Source organism: Zingiber officinale, chromosome 8B (genome assembly GCF_018446385.1).
Source record: "Zingiber officinale cultivar Zhangliang chromosome 8B, Zo_v1.1, whole genome shotgun sequence".
Taxonomy (NCBI): domain Eukaryota; kingdom Viridiplantae; phylum Streptophyta; class Magnoliopsida; order Zingiberales; family Zingiberaceae; genus Zingiber; species Zingiber officinale.
In genome coordinates this window covers 105,833,222-105,852,563 of record NC_056001.1, presented here as the reverse complement: position 1 = coordinate 105,852,563, position 19,342 = coordinate 105,833,222, and the positions used below count along the sequence as shown (strand labels likewise).

Sequence of the window (19,342 nt, the reverse complement as noted above, 5' to 3'; positions counted from 1 at the left end):
TAAATTATTAACCATGCACATGTTGAAAATATTAATTAAGAATTTTGAATTATCTAAAATTAATTTAGATATCAATTGATCCGGTGGTAAGAATCGGGGGCCCACAGAGGAAGCGGTTAATGACATGAAAGAGTCAAAGGTCCGGCCGAGCAGGGAGGGAGTCTCTTGGCCGAACGGCCTGAGTAGACCTCGGGCCGACATGAAGACAGCTCGACCTCGGGTTGAGCTTCCGACGCTCACAAGCTCCTTTATAGAGAAATCGCTATGCCGAGTAGTTGAGCTGCTCGGCCGAACTGCAGAATAACTAGTCGATGTCCCACCCAAGTATGTGACCGAGTGGCAGTCTCGCCTGGTCTGAGGTGCGTGTATACCCGGGAGCTCGGGAAGCCAAGCGAGCAGCCCGACCGACCCAATTAGAGACAAGGGGCTTAGAAGAGGACAAAAGGGGTAGCTAGTAATATCATTCTCGAGACGTCTGCCGCCAACAAGCAGCATGGTCGGCGGCCAGGCCGTACCAAGGTTCGTACGGAGGAAACTTCCGCTGCCATGACAGACATATGTTCGGACAATTGCGGTATGGTGTCAGGCATGCTTTCTGACACAGCCATTCCAAGATATGCTTTGAGGAACGTGCACACCTTGGGAAGCGTGCACGCGCCTCTCCGAGGTCCTATATAAAGACCCCCGGACTTCGACGGAGGTATGATTTTTTCTCCTTATCTACTGTAGCCACAGTGACTATTCTGCCTCTATCTCTTCTTGCCACCGCCTAACTTGAGCGTCGGAGGGTCGTCGCCGGGAACCCCTTCCCGCCCCGACTTCGTTGCAGGTTCATCGGAGGCTACGTCGTTGCGAAGATTACCGGGGAGCAGCAGAGAGCGTCACGTCCCCAGTTTCCATCGACTCAGTGCGCGGACATGATCAAATTGGCGCCGTCTGTTGGAACGCACCTGAATCCGAGCTGAGAAGATGGAAGAAGTTGGACGCCAACTCATGGTAACGCTCTCTCCCGAGGAGCTAGAGGCACTCATTCAGGCACAAGTCGGAAAGATGGTGGAGCAACAGCAGAAGGCCCAAGCCGAGAGGATAGCGCAGCAGGCTGCCTCAGTTTCTGGAGGCCGAGCGGCAATGAAGGACTGACCGGAACAATATTCTACCTAGGCTCAAAACAAGGGGGCAGACCGGCACACCGGGAGACGCGCCGGCTACCCCTATTCCATTCCATCGGGCACTGTTCCAGACTCCGTCGGACCTGGCCCTAGCCAACCAGGGATCGTCCGATGAAGCACTCGTGCGGGACGCCAGAAAGGGGAAAGCACCGCGCGCAGAATCATCCCTCGAGCGGGTTAATCGCCAGTTCTCTAAGGCGATCTTGCAAGACCCTCTCCCAAAGCATTATGCTCCAATATCGATCGGGGAGTATAGTGGTGTAACCGATCCGGACGACCATCTAGGTAAGTTCGATAACGCTGCCACTCTTCACCAATACACCGACGGAGTCAAATGCAGGGTCTTTCTTACTACATTGTCCGGTTCGGCTCAACGCTGGTTCCGGAGGTTGCCGGACGGATCAATTAAAAGCTTCAGAGATTTCCGAACGGCATTCCTCCATCACTTCGCTAGCAGCCGACACTATCAGAAGACTAGTGTCAGTCTCTTTTCCATGAAGCAAGGACCAAGAGAAACTCTCCGAGCCTACATCCAGCGCTTCAACCAAGCAGCTATGGACATCCCTTAGGTCTCGTCCGAGACCATGATGCATGCCTTTACACAAGACTTAGTTGACAGGGACTTTTTTCGCTCGCTCATCAGGAAGCCGCCTCGCGACTACGACCACATGCTGAAAAAGGCAAGTGAGTATATTAATGTGGAGGAAGCGTAGGCGGCCCGAAAGAAAGAAGCGTCGGGCGAGCCGCTAGCCCAAACCAAACGGAGAGCACACATTAACCAGCAGCCACCGAAAGGACCGCGTGCCGAGGGGGTGAGGCCACCTCAAGATCCCAGGTCGCCAGCCATTCATCACATTGCGACCGAGCGACCTTGGCAAAAAAGCAAGGTATGGACGCCCATGTTTTGCAAAATCCAGCAATCAGCCACCCATAACACTCGAGACTGCCGAAGTCTCCCCCTAGTCAGCCAACCTGAGCCGAGGATCTACCGTCGCCGGTCACCTTCACCGGACAGGCGAACTCATCATCAGCACGCCGAGCGGCGAATAATTCAGCGTTCACCCGAGTGACACCATCATCAGCAGCCAAGGGCTAGCCCCGAGTCATCCACGAGCAAGCCAGACCGTCTACTTGGGAGGAAGAAAATAGAAGTAATTCCGCGCGGGGGGAAATCAATATCATCGCCGGTGGGCCAACAAGTGGGGACTCCAACCGAGCCCGCAAGTCGTACGCCCGACGATTGGAAATACATGCTGTGGGATGCAGTCAAGAGAAGGCGAGTGGGTCGGCGATCAGCTTTGTTCCTGGCGACCTCGAGGGAGTCGAAGTGTCGCACGATGACACCCTCATCATCCGAGCGGTAATAGCAAACTATACTATTCACCGCATCTTTATTGACACAGGGAGTTCGGTCAACATAATCTTCAAGAAGGCGTTCGACCAGCTCCAAATTGACAGGGCGGAGCTACTACCGATGACCACACCCTTGTTCGGATTCATGGGGAACGATGTTCAGCCAGTCGGTCAGATTAAGTTGGCCATTTTGCTCGGGGAAGAGCCACTCAGAAGGACACGGACTGCTAACTTCATCGTTGTGGATGCTCCCTCAGCGTACAACGTCATTTTAGGTCGACCGACCCTCAACGAGTTTCGGGCAGTCGTCTCAACATTCCACCAGAAGATCAAATTCCCCGTGGAAGACCGAGTAGGAGAAGTTAAAGGCGATCAGTTGGCAGCGCGACATTGCTATGTGGAGATGGTACGAGCAGAGACGAGATCGGCTCGGAAGGCCCCCTGTATCGAGGTAAATACTATAACTGAGAAGCCGCCTACTTTTGTTTATAAAGAAAAGGAGGAGGTACAGATTAATCCGGCTCGATCGGAGGCCACGACGTTCATAGCCTCCGACCTGGAGACAAACCAGAAGGAGGAGTTGATCAGATGTCTCCAACAAAACCATGATGTCTTTGCGTGGTCGACGCACGAGCTGTCAGGAATCTCGCCGAGCGTCACGCAACACGAGCTACATGTCCGGCCGGACCCTCGACCCGTCAAGCAGAGGAAGCGGGATTATAGTGCCGAGCAGAACCTCATAATACGGGCGGAAGTCGAGAAGCTTCTGGAAGCCGACCACATACGCGAGGTGCAGTTCCCGAGCTGGCTCGCAAATGTGGTGCTAGTCTCCAAGCTCGGTAACAAATGGAGAGTCTGCATCGACTTTCGTGACCTGAACAGGGCGTGTTCGAAGGATTTTTACCCACTGCCCCGGATCGACCAAATGGTGGATTCGACCACCGGGTGCGAACTGATATGCATGCTGGATGCATATCAGGGTTATCACCAGGTGCCACTCACCCGGGGGGATCAAGAGAAGGTCAGTTTCATCACGGTAGACGGCACTTATTACTATAACGTCATGCCGTTCGGACTGAAGAACGCAGGGGCTACTTACCAGCGACTCATGAACAAGGTGTTCTGGAAGTAGATCGAGCGAAACCTAGAGGTATATGTTGATGATATACTCATTAAATCATTCCGAGCGGCCGACTTCTGTGCAGATATAGAGGAAACTTTCCATACATTACGGGCGTACGAGATCAAGTTGAACCCGCAGAAGTGTCTGTTCGGAGCAAAAAGTGGTCGTTTCCTAGGCTATATAGTCACCGAGCGGGGCATCGATGCCAACCCTAGCAAGGTCAAAGCGCTACAGGATATGTCGCCGCCCAGAAACTTGAAGGAAGTCCAACGCCTTATGGGCCGCATAACAGCGCTATCCCGGTTCATCTCCCGAACGGCCGATCGAAGCATGCCCTTCTTCAAGATCCTGCGTCGGGCAGCCATATTCCAATGGGATGAGGAGTGTGACCGAGCGTTCGAAGAATTGAAGATCTACCTAAACTCATTACCTGTATTAGCTAAGCCATTTGTCGGCGAGCCTCTCCGCATTTATTTGTCTTCAACCGAGCACGTGGTTGGCTCAGCGCTAGTCCGGCAGAACGACGAAGAATAGCCGGTGTATTTCCTTAGTCACATTCTAAAGGATGCTGAGTCCCGCTACACTGGTCTTGAGAAGCTTGCCTTCGCACTTGTTCTAGCCGCTCGAAGGCTCCGGCCCTATTTCCTGGGGCATACAATCATCGTCATGACGAATAACCCCTTAAGCCGAGTTCTACTGAACCCGGAGGCGTCCGAGTTGCTGATCAAATGGACCACAGAGCTTAGCGAGTTTGACATACAGTATCAACCCCGGATGGCAATCAAGGCACAGTCGTTGGCAGACTTCATCACTGAGGTACAAAATCCCGAGCCCGAGGCCACTTGGAAGGTGTATGTCCACTCGGCAGGGAAGTGGAGTAGGCGTGTTGCTGGTCTCCCCTCACGGAGAACGGATGCACCTATCCGTGCGGCTAGACTACAAAGCAACCAACAATGAAGCGGACTATGAGGCGCTTATAGCAGGTCTGCAGGCTGCTCGGCATGTGGGAGCTAGCAATGTTTTAATTCATTCGGACTCACAGTTGGCCGCTCAGCAACTTTCGGTAGCATTTGAGATAAGAAACGTTAGGCTAAAACTTTATGCGGAAGCCTTCGCCAAACTAAGGGTCGATTTCCGAGAGGTGGTGGTACAGAAGATCCCCCGCTCGGCCAATCAAGCTGCAGATGAACTGGCCAAGCTGGTCAGTTCGATATCACCAATCGTCATTGAACAGCTAGTCAAGCAAGTGTCCCTGGTAGCCCACATCGATAGAACGGAGGGACTCACATTCCCAAATGACTGGCGAACGGCTATAACCAAGTTTCTGAAGTCCGGAACAACACCGTCCGATCGGTCGGAGGCACATCTGCTTAGAAGAAGAGCTGGTCGTTTCGTCCTTATTGGCGACCAGCTCTACAAAAAAGCATTCTCCAAGCCTTAGCTTAAATGCGTCAGTCAGGAGGATGTGGACTACATTTTTCAAGAAGTACACCAAGGCTCATGCGGCGGGCATCCGGGCGGTCGTTCGTTGGCAAGGAAGATTCTTTTGGCCGGCTATTTTTGGCCGACTTTACAGGAGGACGCCGCCCGGACAGTCTCCACATGCTTATCCTGCCAACGATACCACAGTTTCTCACATCGTCCCGCGGAAGAATTAAAAACTTCCACGGTGTCCTGCCCGTTCGATCAATGGGGCATGGACATTGTGGGACCATTTCCAATGGCGACCGGACAACGAAAGTACTTGCTAGTAGCAGTGGACTATTTTTCCAAGTGGATTGAAACCGAGTCACTAGCTAAGATAACCGAGGAAATGGTCAAGAAATTTATATGGAAGCATATCATTTGTCGGTTCGGCATCCCTCGGCGGCTCATCTCCGATAATGGGAGGCAGTTCTCGGGTCAGCAGCTTAAAGAATGGTGCGAGGAGTACGACATTCAGCAAGCCTTCACCTCTGTAGCATATCCCCAAAGTAACGGGCAAGCCGAAGTCACCAATCGGGAGATCTTACGAGTTCTCTGGGCTCAGCTCGACCATGAAGGTGGCAGTTGGGTAGACGAGCTGCCCGGGATATTATGGGCGCTCCGAACGACGCCCAAGGAGGGAACAGGAGCGACCCCCTTTCACCTGGTGTACGGTGGAGAAGCTATCGTCCCGGTAGAAGTCGGGATAGAATCCGACCGGATCAAAGTCTACGATGAGAATAATGCTGAGCGGAGGCATTTGGAGCTGGACTTGGTGGACGAGACGAGAGCTAAAGCCGTCGTTTGGCTGATGGCGTATCGACAAAGGATGAAGCAAAACTATAACAGACGGGCAATTCCCAGATCTTTTCAGGTCGGTGATCTCGTCTATAAGAAAGTCAAGCCGGTCGGCGACGTGACCAAGCTGGGAGCTCCTTGGGGCGGGCCGTTCAAGATTGTAGAAAAGTTCCGTTCGGGCGCCTATTACCTCGAGGATGAAGATGGACGGAAGCTAGAACGATCGTGGAGCGCAAATCACCTCCAGCCGTACCGAGCTGGGTGAAATGTGTGCCATTGTAACTCATAATGTTCAATCCTGTTGTATCTTTTGACCGCAGGAGTAAAGTCAAAGGAACAATTTATGCCGAATAAAGACCGTCGAGCGGCGACGTTAAATCAATGAGTCGGATCGGCGACTATAAAAACTCCGGCTTGAAGACCGTCGAGCGGCGACGTTAAATCCCTAAGTCGGACCGACGACTATAAAAACCCCGTCTTGAAGATCGTCGAGCGGCGACGTTAAATCCCAGAGTCGGACCGGCGACTATAAAATCCCCGGCTTGAAGACCGTTGAGCGGCGACATTAAATCCCTAAGTCGGACCGGCGACTATAAAAACTCCGACTTGAAGACCGTCGAGCGACGACGTTAAATCCCTGAGTCGGACCGGCGACTATAAAAACCCCGGCTTGAAGACCGTCGAGCGACGACGTTAAATCCCTGAGTCAGACCGGCGACTATAAAAACCCCGGCTTGAAGACCGTCGAGCGGCGATGTTAAATCCCAGAGTCGGACCGGCGACTATAAATCTCCCGGGCCGAAGACCGTTGAGCGGCGACGTTAAATCCCAGAGTCGGACCGGCGACTATAAAAACCCCGGCTTGAAGACCGTCGAGCGGCGACGTTAAATCCCTGAGTTGGATCGGCAACTATAAAAACCCCGGCTTGAAGACCGTCGAGCGGCGACGTTAAATCCCTGAGTCGGACCGGCGACTATAAAAATCTCGGCTTGAAGAGCGTCGAGCGGCGACGTTAAATCCCAGAGTCGGACCGGCGACTATAAACCTCCCGGCCCGAAGATCATTGAGCGGCGACGTTAAATCCTTAAGTCGGACGTGCGACTATAAAAACCCCGGCTTGAAAACCGTCGAGCGGCGACGTTAAATCCCTGAGTCGGACCGGCGACTATAAAAATCCCGGCCCGTAGACCGTCGAGCGACTACGTTAAATCCCTGAGTCGGACCGGCGACTATAAAAATCCCGGCCCGTAGACCGTCGAGCGACTACGTTAAATCCCTGAGTCGGACCGGCGACTATAAACCCCCCGGCCCGAAGACCGTCGAGCGGCGACGTTAAATCCCAGAGTCAGACCAGCGACTATAAAACCCCCGGCCCGAAGACCGTCGAGCGGTGACGTTAAATCCCTGAGTCGAACCGGCGACTATAAAAACCTCAGCCCGAAGACCGTCAAGCGGCGACGTTAAATCCCAGAGTCGGACCAGCGACTATAAACCCACCAGCCCGAAGACCGTCGAGCGGCGACGTTAAATCCCTGAGTCGGACCGGCGACTATAAACCCCCAGGCCCGAAGATTAAGGAATGTCACTCGGGCATAATGCGGGCGAAGAAGAAACATTAGCAGAGTCGGAATTTTATATTGACTCGTATAAAAATAACACAGTCAAGTAGGCTGAAAGACAGATTAAAACGGATAATTTTAAATCGCCGAACGGCAAGCATACATATGAAACTTCAAAAACATAGAAACAAAGACAAGCTAAAAACACTCCTCACTCCAAGACATCAAAGATGGGCTCGGGGATGGTTTCTAGCAGTCCGGCCAAGTCTTTGGGAGGGATAGAGACAGTCTCCGGGAGTTGGCCCTTAGCCTTCAGATAAACAGTTGTCGCCCGGATGGCCTCCTCAAAGGCCAAGACTAGTCGATCGCTAAACTTCTCGCCAAATTCATCCGAACGGAAATAATTCTGCTTCATCACCACGAAGCGGCCTGATTCACCCTCTTGATATTCCTTTAGTGCAGCTCGGGAAGCGTCAAGAGCATCATGGAGATCCTTCTTATCTCCTTGAAGTTTAGCTTCAGCAGCCGATCGGCTTTCTCGCTCGGCGGATAGCAGGTCGGCCAATTCTTTGACGCGCTTGCACATTCTTTGATTCTAAATCGGCGACGACCCTATTCTTTCTGTTAGTGGCCAGCTTGATCTCCTGGTCGTGGGACTTAACCTGGGCTTCGAGCCCAGCTACCCTGGTTTCCAAGCCAGAGGACTTGTGCCGCTCGGCCGCAAGCAGTTTCTCTGCTTTGGTCAGCTTGGACCGAAGCGTGGCATACGAAGGCCCCTAAGCCGGTGCCCCTCCAGAAATTTGGAACTTCTTCAACTCTTCCTCCAACGCGGCCAGGCGGTTGCTGATCGCGATGTTCTCTACCCAGTTCTGTGTTCAGATGAAATAATATCAAGAACCAAGGTAAATAGTCATGTAGTGTGTTAAGAAGCATACCCCGGTAGCTTGCTGCAAATGACTGTCTCCGAGCTGACCAGGAGTCATCAGGGCAACGCGGGCCCTCGCACCCTCCCATATCCTGACGAGCGGTCCGCGGATAGTGATCTGATGCTCCGGATCAATTGGCCGATCAGCCGCTAGAAGAAATTCTTCTGTTGGGAAATGGAGGATGACCTTAACCACTCGACAGCCGCTCGGATCCGACTGAGCTGAGGTTGCGCGCCCGGATGACTCGCCGAGCGGGGTGGAGATTATACCAGAGCGCCTAAGCCGAAGATGAGCGCGTGGCTGGGAACTGGCGGGCTGCGCTCTAAGGGAAGCTACAGGCAGATCCAGCTGGGAGGGAGTGCGGTCCGAAGATATGGCCTCGACTGAAGCGGGGGCAGGGGTGATTGCGGCAGAGGGGGCGCCGGCCTGCTCAGTCACCGGTTCCACAGATGTAGTTGATTGGGTGTGGAGATCCGTCCGGCGCCGTTCGCGTATTATCAATGGTGAGTCTTCGGCCGAGTGCCCCGCTTCTTCCAACGCAGGTTGTCCGGCAGACAAGATAGCATCACCGACCGGTGCAGTTGCGGGGATCCGAACGGCCGACTCTCCGACCGCAGGTGGAGCTTCTCCGCTGTCACCTTCGTGTGAGCCGACCGCTTCGATGCCCAGATCGACCATCTCTTTAGCGGTCGCCGCCTCTACCTCGGCAGCTTTCAACCTAATCCGATCAGTAGCCTTGGCACGCCACATGATATCGACTGCATAAAAGAAGAATAAATCAGTTAGATCAAAAGGAAGGGGGACGAGGAAAACGCTTACCCATGCTGCTCGGAAGTTTCGTTCGGATCGGGCTCAATCCGAATATGTACAACACCCCCTCCTAGAGCAGCTTGTGAATGTTGAATCTCTGCCCGACAAGAAGATTAGCTGCGTGGAGGTAATCTGGCTGGCTCTTGTATTTACCAAGGTCCGGCGGGCTCGGCACAGTGGTCTGCCATTTAGTGCGGAAAGATGGCCGCTCGGGAAAGCGAAGGTAGAAGTAGTTTTCCTTCCAATGTTTGTTCGAGGTCGGCATCTTGTCGAAGAAAACAAGACCGATCTGTGACTGGAAGAGAAAAGTGCCCCACTCGGACTATTTGGGATAGTAAAAATAGTGGAAAGTCTTGGGGACTAAGGGAATGTCGTGCAACCTAAAGAGGACAACTACCCCGCACAGCAACCTAAAGGAGTTAGGGACGAGTTGGCTGAGCGGGAGACGGAAGTAGTTGCACACCTCAAGGATGAACGGATGAATAGGAAAGCGTAGACCGGCCATAAACTGGTCTCGAAAAAAGCAAACAGTGTCGGTCGGAGGGTCATGTGGCCGATCGGAGGGTGTGGCTAGTATTAGTTCGTGGTCAGATGGAAGTTCGAAGGTTTGGGTGAGGCTCAGCGCATCACTCTCATCGAACTGGCTCTCTGTGGTGGTATACTAGAGGTCAGGGGCGAGGTCGGACTGGCGAGAGGAACTGGCCATTAGTGATAAGGGTCGAAGCAAGAGATGACAAAGGTTAAGGAGAAGAATGGCCGGAACAGTGTCTAAGGGGGGCACGAATGCGGCGAAAGCGCAAAGAAAAATGCAAAAGAACCGGAAGGAGAGGGGCGAGGGAGCCTTACAGAAGATATGACCGAAGGAGGAAGCGAGGGATCACCGGAGTGCCGAGAAACGAGTTCGTCGGAGCACTGAACGAGAGTAAACGAAAGCCCTCGGATGTGCACACACGATAACGCGAAGCGGCTGGGGAAGAGGAGATGCCCTTATAAACGTTGGACTCGATTAACCGGAGTCGTCTGATCCAGGTCACGAGATCCGAGGAGCGAATCTGACCATCGAATTTGAAAAGCCAAAGGTCACATCAGCCCTGACAGCTCGAGCGAGTGGTGATGGCTGCGCGACCACGTGGCGCCTGCTCACAGGTCACATTTAATGAGCACCATTATGTGGGCATGGTCGCGTGCTCAGCCTTAATGCCATGGATTTGCACAAATCCCGAGGAGTTTCTAGGGATACTAGCATTGACCACCGCCGGAACGATGTGACAACCACTGGCAAACAAAATTGGCCAAGTGCTAACCGATGACGTGCCGATCGGCATCGCCCATTCGCGTAGTCCCTGATCGGATAAACAATAACATCGACAGCTGTGTGGCAGAGACGCCACCAAGCCAACGGTCCAGTCAATTGGACTTGTCGCCTCCTTCGACTAGACTTGAAGGGAAGACATGTGATCCGGTGGTAAGAATCGGGGGCCCACAGAGGAAGGGGTCAATGACACGGGAGAGTCAAAAGTCCGGCCGAGTAAGGAGGGAGTCTCCTGGCCGACCGACCTGAGTAGACCCCGGGCCAGCATGAAGACAGCTCGACCTCGGGTTGAGCTTCCGACGCTTACAAGCTCCTTTATAGAGAAACCGCTATGCCGAGTAGCTGAGCTACTCGGCCGAACTACAGAATAACTAGTCGATGTCCCACCCGAGTATGTGACCGAGCGGCAGTCTCGCCTGGTCCAAGGTGCGTGTATACCCGGGAGCCCGGAAAGCCAAGCGAGCAGCCCGACCGACCCAATTAGAGACAAGGGGCTTAGAAGAGGACAAAAGGGGCAGCTAGTGATATCATTCTCGAGACGTCTGCCGCCGACAAGCAGCATGGTCGGCGGTCGGGCCGTACCAAGGATTGTACGGAGGAAGCTTCCGCTGCCATGACAGAGAATCACATTTGGTCAAATTATCTACATTTGTTTGTAGTTGTTCAATTAATTTATATTGTAGATAACATAGTATGTGGTGTCACATACAGAAGATAATGTTATCAGCACCTTATAAATTATAAACAGTAGCTCACGACCAAAATGGAAAGGAACAAACCATTGGAAGGTTGTAGTGTAATTAGGTATTAGTTTATCTTAACTATATAATTACACTAGTACACTTAGAGTGTATTGAGTAGGACCATCAGAGGTCGTTTTCTTTTATACTGACTTTATAAAGGAACAAAGACCTCAGTTATTATGGAAGTGTGTGCTCTTAATCCTAATATAATAACAAGCACATATATTTGATATTTATTTCTTTAATTTATCAATGGGTGAGATTTAGTTTGATAAATCAATAAACCCGATGAGTTGGGAAATGATATCACTTATAGTGTGTGTAGTTGATTATAGAAGGAAACTGTGTCTTAGTGATCTAGGTTGATAATGTCCCCAAGAAGAGCTCATAAGGATTGTCATGTTAAACCCTACAGGTGGACTTAGTCCGACATGACGATAAGGTTGAGTGGTACTATTCTTGGACTAAGATATTAATTAAATGAGTTGTCAGTAACTCACTTAATTAGTGAACATTCGACATCTTAAACACAGGGAGACTAACACTCTCATAATAAGAAGGAGCCCAAAAATGTAATTTGGGATTGGTGCGGTAGTTCAATAATAGTTCTCTAGTGGAATGAATTATTATTGATAAAATTAAGTTGTGTGTTCGGGGCGAACACGTGATACTTAATTTTATCGGGAGACTAAAACCAATTCCTCCTCTCGGTCCCTATCATAGCCTCTTATTTATAGAGTACTATACCCACCTATACTCACCTTCATACCCATGTTGTAGGGGTCGGCCAAGCTAGCTTGAGGATCAAGCTAGGGCCGGCCAAGCCTTGGTCCATGGGTGGTCGGCCCTAGCTTGAACCCAAGCTTAGGTGGCCGACCCTATTAAATTAGAAAAGAATTTTAATTTTAAAATTTTCTTATGTGGAATATATAATTTATTGGAGAGATTAAAAATTAAAATATCTCTTTTATAAGTTTCTACAAAAGATTAAAGAAAGAGATTAGATCTCTTTCCTTATTTGTAGATTGGAAGGATATTTTATTTTTCTTCTTTATAAATTATTCACATATTGAAAAATTAAAATTATAGAAATTTCTTTTTATCAACCATGAAGGGATTTTAATTGGAAATTTTATTTTTTAAAATTTCCGAAGACAAATAAGGAATTTTAATTGTTGATTGAAAATTACCTTGTTTGCTCTCCATGAGGTGGCCGGCCATGACATGAGGGATTAGGAAATTTTGTTTAATTTTTCTTAATTAATTAATGTCAAGGAAAATTAAGGAAATTTTATTGTAATTAAATTTCCTTATTTGCCAAAGCTAAGGATTATAAAAGAGGGGGTTTTGGGAGCCTTCAAGGTGAACAACCTCTATTATTTTCTCCCTATTTTCTTCCTTGGTGTGGTCGGCCTCATCCTTTCTCTTCTCTCCATCCTTGTGGCCGAAACTTCCTTTACTCTTGGAGATCAAGTGGTGGCCGGTTTCTAGCTTGGAGAAGAAGGAGAGAAAACTTTCATCCCTTGAAGCTTGGTTGGTTGAATCTCTTCATCCTTGGAGGTGCTCTTGTTGTGGCCGAACCTTGCAAGGAGGAGAAGAAGGTGCTTTGGTGGTTTCTCATCTCGGAAGATCGTTGCCCACACAACGTCCGAGGTTAGAAGAGGAATACGGTAGAAGACCTAGAGGTTTTTGTTTGCAAAAGAAAAGGTATACTAGTATTTAATTTCCACATCATACTAGTTTTATCTTCATGTAAAAATACCAAATACAAGAGGCATGCGATTCTAGTATTTCGAATTTGTTTTCGATGTTGTGTTCTTTTATTTTTCTTTTCCTTGTAATTTGATTGTTCTTTTTTGTTGACCTAAAGTTATTTAAGGAAATTAAATATTAGCTTTCCTTAAAAGGCTTTGCCTAGGCGGTGGTGGTTGTTCCCATATCCAAGAAGGTCATGTGTCTCGCCATGCAGTCCTGGAAGCTAATTCTGGAAATTAATATTTAATGGAATTAATAACCTAGGTGATTTGGATCGAACGTGTTAAGTTCCGCAGGAGATCCAAGTCTAAACCTAAAAGAACAAGTAAATTAAACTTTGGATCAAACGTGTTAAGTTCCGCAAGCGATCCAAATTTAATTTAAAAGAACACATGCTAGCTAGGAAAGGTTCAGACCTTTGTACAAAATTTTTGTACAATGAAACCATTATATTTTCCGAGTAGCAACTAACAGTCTACCGCTGACAAGCAGCATGGTCGGCGGTCGGGCCGTACCAAGGATCGTACGGAGGAAGCTTCCGCTGCCATGACAGAGATATGTTCGGACAATTGCGGTATGGTGTCAGACATGCTTTTCTGACACAACCATTCCAAGATATGCTTTGAGGAACGTGCACGCCTTGGGAAGCGTGCACGCGCCTCTCCGGGGTCCTATATAAAGACCCTCGGATTTCGACGGAAGTATGATTTTTTCTCCTTATCTACTGTAGCCACAGTGACTATTCTGCCTCTATCTCTTCTTGTCACCGCCTGACTTGAGCGTCGGAGGATCGTCGCCGGGAACCCCTTCCCGACCCGACTTCGTTGCAGGTTCATCAGAGGCTATGTCGTTGTGAAGATCACCAGGGAGCAACAGAGAGCATCACATCTCCAGTTTTCATCGACTCGGTACGTGAATAGGATCATCAATGAAGAAAATAGAAATGTACGTAAATTATTAATAAATTTAATATAATGTTTTTCCCTTAATATTATAAAAAATATTAAAGATATTAGATAGAAAATAGAGGGAGTTAAGAGTATTTTTTCCTTATTAAAAAAAACATAAAGTGGGGTACTTATGAAAAAAAAAGACGACTTCTGAATTTTGACCATGAAAAATGAAAAATAAAAAATTAAAATTAAAAATAAAAGTTACAGACGTAAAATCCGGCGCATTTCAAGGCACTTACACCTTACTTCCTTCATATTTTCATACTTCAATCCATATTCAACGTGCACCGTCCCCTTATAAGTCAACAAAATGCTCTTCTCCTTCACTTTTCTGCAATCCTCAGCCAAACGGAGCTAACTATAACGGTTGCATGGCAGCCTAGTTAACTTCCTCACCTTCCTTTCTCCTTTTCAGGAAATCGGCCCTCGTTTTTCTATGTCCTTCCATACATAAACCAAGCTCAGTTCTTGCTAATATCATTCACTGAGAGAAAAAATTTCAGCTTATTTGCAAACTCAAAATTTTCAGTTCTGTGAAAGGAGACAGGTGATGGTTCGGTTTCTCAAGCGGGGACACAGCCTTCGCAAGCAGGAGCAGGGCGTGGAGGTTGTTGATATTCACCAATGGATCGGTCGCCCGACATTACCCCAACGTCCCGTAGCAAAGAAACCGGCTGCCGAGACAGACCACCTTCAGGTGATCGATGTTAGGAAAAAAAATCGTATCCCATGATTGTTGCTCTAATTATGTTAGGGAAGTAGATGATATTTAATGATTCTTGCGGTAAATATGGTAACTATCATATGAGAATTACTGAATTATAGGAGAGAAAGATATGTACACTTGTATATATATTACGTCTTGTTAATGAGAAAAGTAGAATAAATTATTATTTTCTGTTTCTATTTTTACATGGTATCAGAGCAGTGATGATCTACTCTATTTTTACTTGGATTCTAACAATTCTTATTCTCTATATCCTTCGGATCATCCCGGAATGATTCTTGTTTCTAAATCTCTTGATGGTGATAACTATTCAACTTGGCGCAGAGCAATGACCATCTCTTTAAATGCAAAATTCAAATTTTGCTTTGTTGATGGAACCCTCGAGGTGCCATCTGCGCAAAACAAACCAGAGGACTATGCGACGTGGAAAAATGCAATGATATGGTATTATCCTGGATTCTTAATTCTTTGATACTTGATATTGTAGATAGCGTCATTTTTTATGACATTGCTCATGAAGTTTGGGAAGATCTTTAAAATCACTTTTCTCAAAGTAACGCACCACGAATTTTCTAGATCGAGAAAGAGATTGCTTGTCTTGCTCAAGATCAGATGATAGTTGCGTCTTATTATACAAAGTTAAAAAAATTACGAGATGAGTTAGGATCCTACAATGATGCTACTTGCACTTGTGGTGTAAACAATAAAAGGCGTAAGTTGATGCAATTCCTCATGGGATTGAATGAGTCTTTTAATGCTATTCGTGGTCAACTCCTTCTCATGAACTCATTGCCTGATGTTTCACAAGCTTATTCTTCCATTATTCAAGAAGAAAAGCAACGAAATTTAGTTGCAAGATGGGAGACAATAGAAGCTTCTGCCATGGTCATTCAAAAAAGTGAACCAGTAGCCCTTGCTGTTCGACACAAATCTAATTCCTCCTTTCGCCCTAATTCCAATAACCGCAAGCCGCTGCATTGTTCTTATTGTGATAGAGATCATCATACGAGAGAGACATGTTGGAAACTACATGGTTATCCATCTGGATATCCCAAGCATTCAATGGCTAAAAATAATCATTTCAAGCACAATGATAGCAATCAATCTTCAATTCATAATATCAGAGAGACTCCAGCGATGCAACAACTTCAACCAATTATGACTGGATTGACTGAATTACAACTACAACAACTTTTATCCATTATACAAAACAATGGAACATCTCAAAGAGCTACTCCCAAGACAAATAATGTCACTACTTCTTCAGGTTTGTCCTCACCTGAACTGATAATCGATAGTGGTGCAACAGATCCCATTACTTCTTCGGCTTTGCTTGTCAACAGTAATGAGAACATTTTTTTACCACCAGTTGTTATGCTAAATGGAGACCAGGCTCTAATTATCTCTACTGGAAATTTACCTTTGAGTCCTATTATTTATTTAAAGAATGTTCTTGTCGTGCCATCTTGTAAGGTGGATTTGATGTCGGTGAGTCAGGTCACAAGAGATTTTAATTGCTCAATAACATTCTTTCCTTATTGGTGTATTTTGCAAGATTTGATGACCGAGAAGATGATTGGTTTGGGTAAACAACGAGATGAATTATATTACTTGATTGCAATATCAGAAAATAAGTCACACCATCCTATTCAATCTATCCACACCATCAAATCTTCCTCTTCTCAAAACACTACTATGTTGTGGCATCGACGTCTAGGACACTTATCCTCTTCTAGATTAGACTTTATGTCTAAAACCTTGCTACATTTCCCTTTGGAATCACATAATAATTGTGATGTTTGTGCGTCTACAAAACAAACAAGGCTTCCTTTTTCAACTAGTTCTATTTCTTACGTTAAACCATTTGAATTAATCCATTGTGATATTTGGGGCCCCTTCAAAGTTCCTTCTTTTTCTGGTGCTAAATATTTTTTGACTATTCTGGATGATTTTTCTTGCTTTACTTGGGTTTTTTTTATGCATCATAAAAATGAGACGAAAAATCTCCTAATTATTTTTTTCTCTTTTGTGAAAACTCAATTCAATACTCCTATATCAAATATTAGGGTTGACAATGGAGGAGAGTTCTTTTCTATGCGATATTTTTTTAAACAACAAGGCACTACTTACCTGCATACTTGCGTTTACACACCTCAACAAAATGGGGTGGTCGAGCGCAAACATAGACATATCCTTACATCAGCTAGAGCCTTTCGTTTTCAAGCTCATCTCCCTTTACATTTTTGGGCAGAATGTGTCTCTATTATTGTTCATATAATTAATAGGCTACCCAAGCCTATACTTTCTCACCAAACTCCATTTGAGAAACTCTATGGAAAAGTTGCTACTTATTCCCATCTTAGAGTTTTTGGTTGTCTAGCTTATGCCACTAATGTTCATCTTTCACATAAGCTTGCTCCTAGTGCCACAAAATGTATTTTTCTTGGGTATCTTGTTGGTCAGAAAGCTTACAAATTATATGATATTGAAACTCATCAAGCCTTCACTAGTCGTGATGTTATTTTTCATGAAGATATTTTTCCCTATGAGTTCATATCCGTTGAGCCTCAATCAAATTCTATCATACCTGTTGCAATCCCAGATTCCTCTTCCATTCAACCAACACCTATAGAATACATCCCTGTCGATTCTACTACTTCACCAATAGCCCCCTTATGTCGTTCTCAACGATCTCATGTTCCCCCTTAGCCTTGCATGACTATTTTTGTAATCAAGTAAGTTCACCTGAATCATTGTCATCCTCGTCATCTTTTCCAAGTAAAGGTACATGTTATCCTCTCAGTAATTTTATCTCTTATGGTCGTTACTCACCACAACAAAGGTCTTTTATTGCTACTATTACTAATGATGTTGAGCCTACATGTTATGACCAAGCTGCCTCCCAATCTCATTGGCAAACAGCAATGCAATCAGAATTGGCTGCTTTAGAGGCCAACAATACATGGTCTCTTACACCCCTTCCTCCTGGAAAAAAAGCTATCGGTTGTCGTTGGGTATACAAAATGTGTAAATCAGATGGTTCCCTTGAACACTATAAAGCAAGGCTCGTAGCAAAAGGTTACATGCAACTTAAAGGTGTTGATTATCATGACACATTTTCACCTACTGCTAAAATGGTTACAGTACGCTATTTATTAGCTTTGGCAGCTGCTCAAAATTGGTCTCTTTCTCAACTTGATGTCCATAATACTTTTCTTCATGGAGATCTTTCAGAGAAATTTATATGTCTCTTCCTCCTAGTTTTCAGCGATAGGGGGAGAACCTTGTGTGTCGCCTAAACAAGTCCATATATGGATTAAAACAAGTCTCTTGTCAATGGTTTGCAAAATTTTCTACAGCTATTCAAGATGCTGGTTTTGTTCAATCCAAAGCAGATTACTCTCTGTTTACATGTAAGAAAGGCAAATCATTTACTGTCTTATTGATATATGTTGATGATATCCTCATAACCGGCAAAGATCCAATTGCTATAACTATTCTTAAACAGTTTTTATATAATCATTTTCGGATTAAAAATTTGGATGACTTAAAGTATTTTTTGGGTATGGAAGTCTCTCGTTCAAAGAAAGGTATTTTCATTTCACAGAGAAAATACACTTTGGAAATTCAAAAAGATGGAGGATATTTTGGAGCCAAACCTGTGGATTTTCCCATGAAGCAAAATTCAAAATTATCGGATGAAGGAGAATTATTAAAAGATCCTTCTTTATATAAGCGGCTTGTCGGACGCCTGATTTATTTAACCATTACTTGTCCAGATATCACCTACGCAGTGCACATATTAAGCAGATTCATGCATGCTCCACGTAAACCTCATATGGAAGCTGCCATGCGTGTATTGCGGTATCTAAAGAACAACTCGGGTCAAGGTTTATTTTTTCCTTCCCAAAATATTTTATCTTTGCACGCTTTTTGTGATTCAGATATGGGATGTTGCCCAATATTTAGAAAATCAACTACAGGATATTATATTTTTTGGGGATCTTCTCTAATTTCCTGATGAACAAAGAGACAAAAAATAGTTTCTCTATCCTCAGTGAAGGCTGAATATAGAGCTATGACTGGTACATGTTGTGAGTTATCTTGGCTATAATTATTGTTGAAAGATCTGCAAATATTACACTCAAAACCAGCATTATTGTAATGTGACAATCAAGTAACACTTCATATTGCAGCCAACCTAATATTTCATGAAAGAACCTGACATATAGAAATAGATTGTCACTTTATCCGTGACAAGATTCAAGATGGTTCAGTCACTACTAAATATATCCCTTCAGAAGAACAATTTGCAGATGTGTTTACTAAATCATTGGGAAAGGAAGTTTTTTTTCTACAATGAAGCGCAAGTTGAGAGTTCTTGACATTCACTCTCCAACTTGAGGGGGAGTGCTAGGAAAGAAAATCGTATCCCATGATTATTGTTCTAAATATGTTAGGGAAGTAAATGATATTTAATGATTCTTGCTATAAATATGATAATTATCCTTAGAATTACTGAATTATAGGAGAGGAAGATATGTACATTTGTATATATATTACATCTTGTTAATCAGAAAAGTAGAACAGATTATTATTTTCTTCTTTTATTTTTACACAGGTACACAGGTGATCGACAGAATGACTTA

General features: G+C 46.1%; 2 protein-coding genes and 1 pseudogene across 2 annotated transcripts; all 3 read left to right on the top strand.

The window, feature by feature from the left end:
• The first annotated feature begins 2,643 nt into the window (after positions 1–2,643).
• On the top strand, positions 2,644–3,654 carry LOC122014140. The gene is made up of 2 exons (XM_042570322.1): positions 2,644–3,158; positions 3,405–3,654. Exons 1-2 carry the CDS (start codon positions 2,644–2,646, stop codon positions 3,652–3,654), a joined length of 765 nt encoding a protein of 254 aa, XP_042426256.1.
• An 844-nt stretch (positions 3,655–4,498) lies between these two features.
• On the top strand, positions 4,499–6,172 carry LOC122014139. Its single transcript, XM_042570321.1, has 2 exons — positions 4,499–4,846; positions 5,675–6,172. Exons 1-2 carry the CDS (start codon positions 4,499–4,501, stop codon positions 6,170–6,172), a joined length of 846 nt encoding a protein of 281 aa, XP_042426255.1.
• An 8,344-nt stretch (positions 6,173–14,516) lies between these two features.
• On the top strand, positions 14,517–19,056 carry LOC122014138 (annotated as a pseudogene).
• Positions 19,057–19,342: the final 286 nt, after the last annotated feature.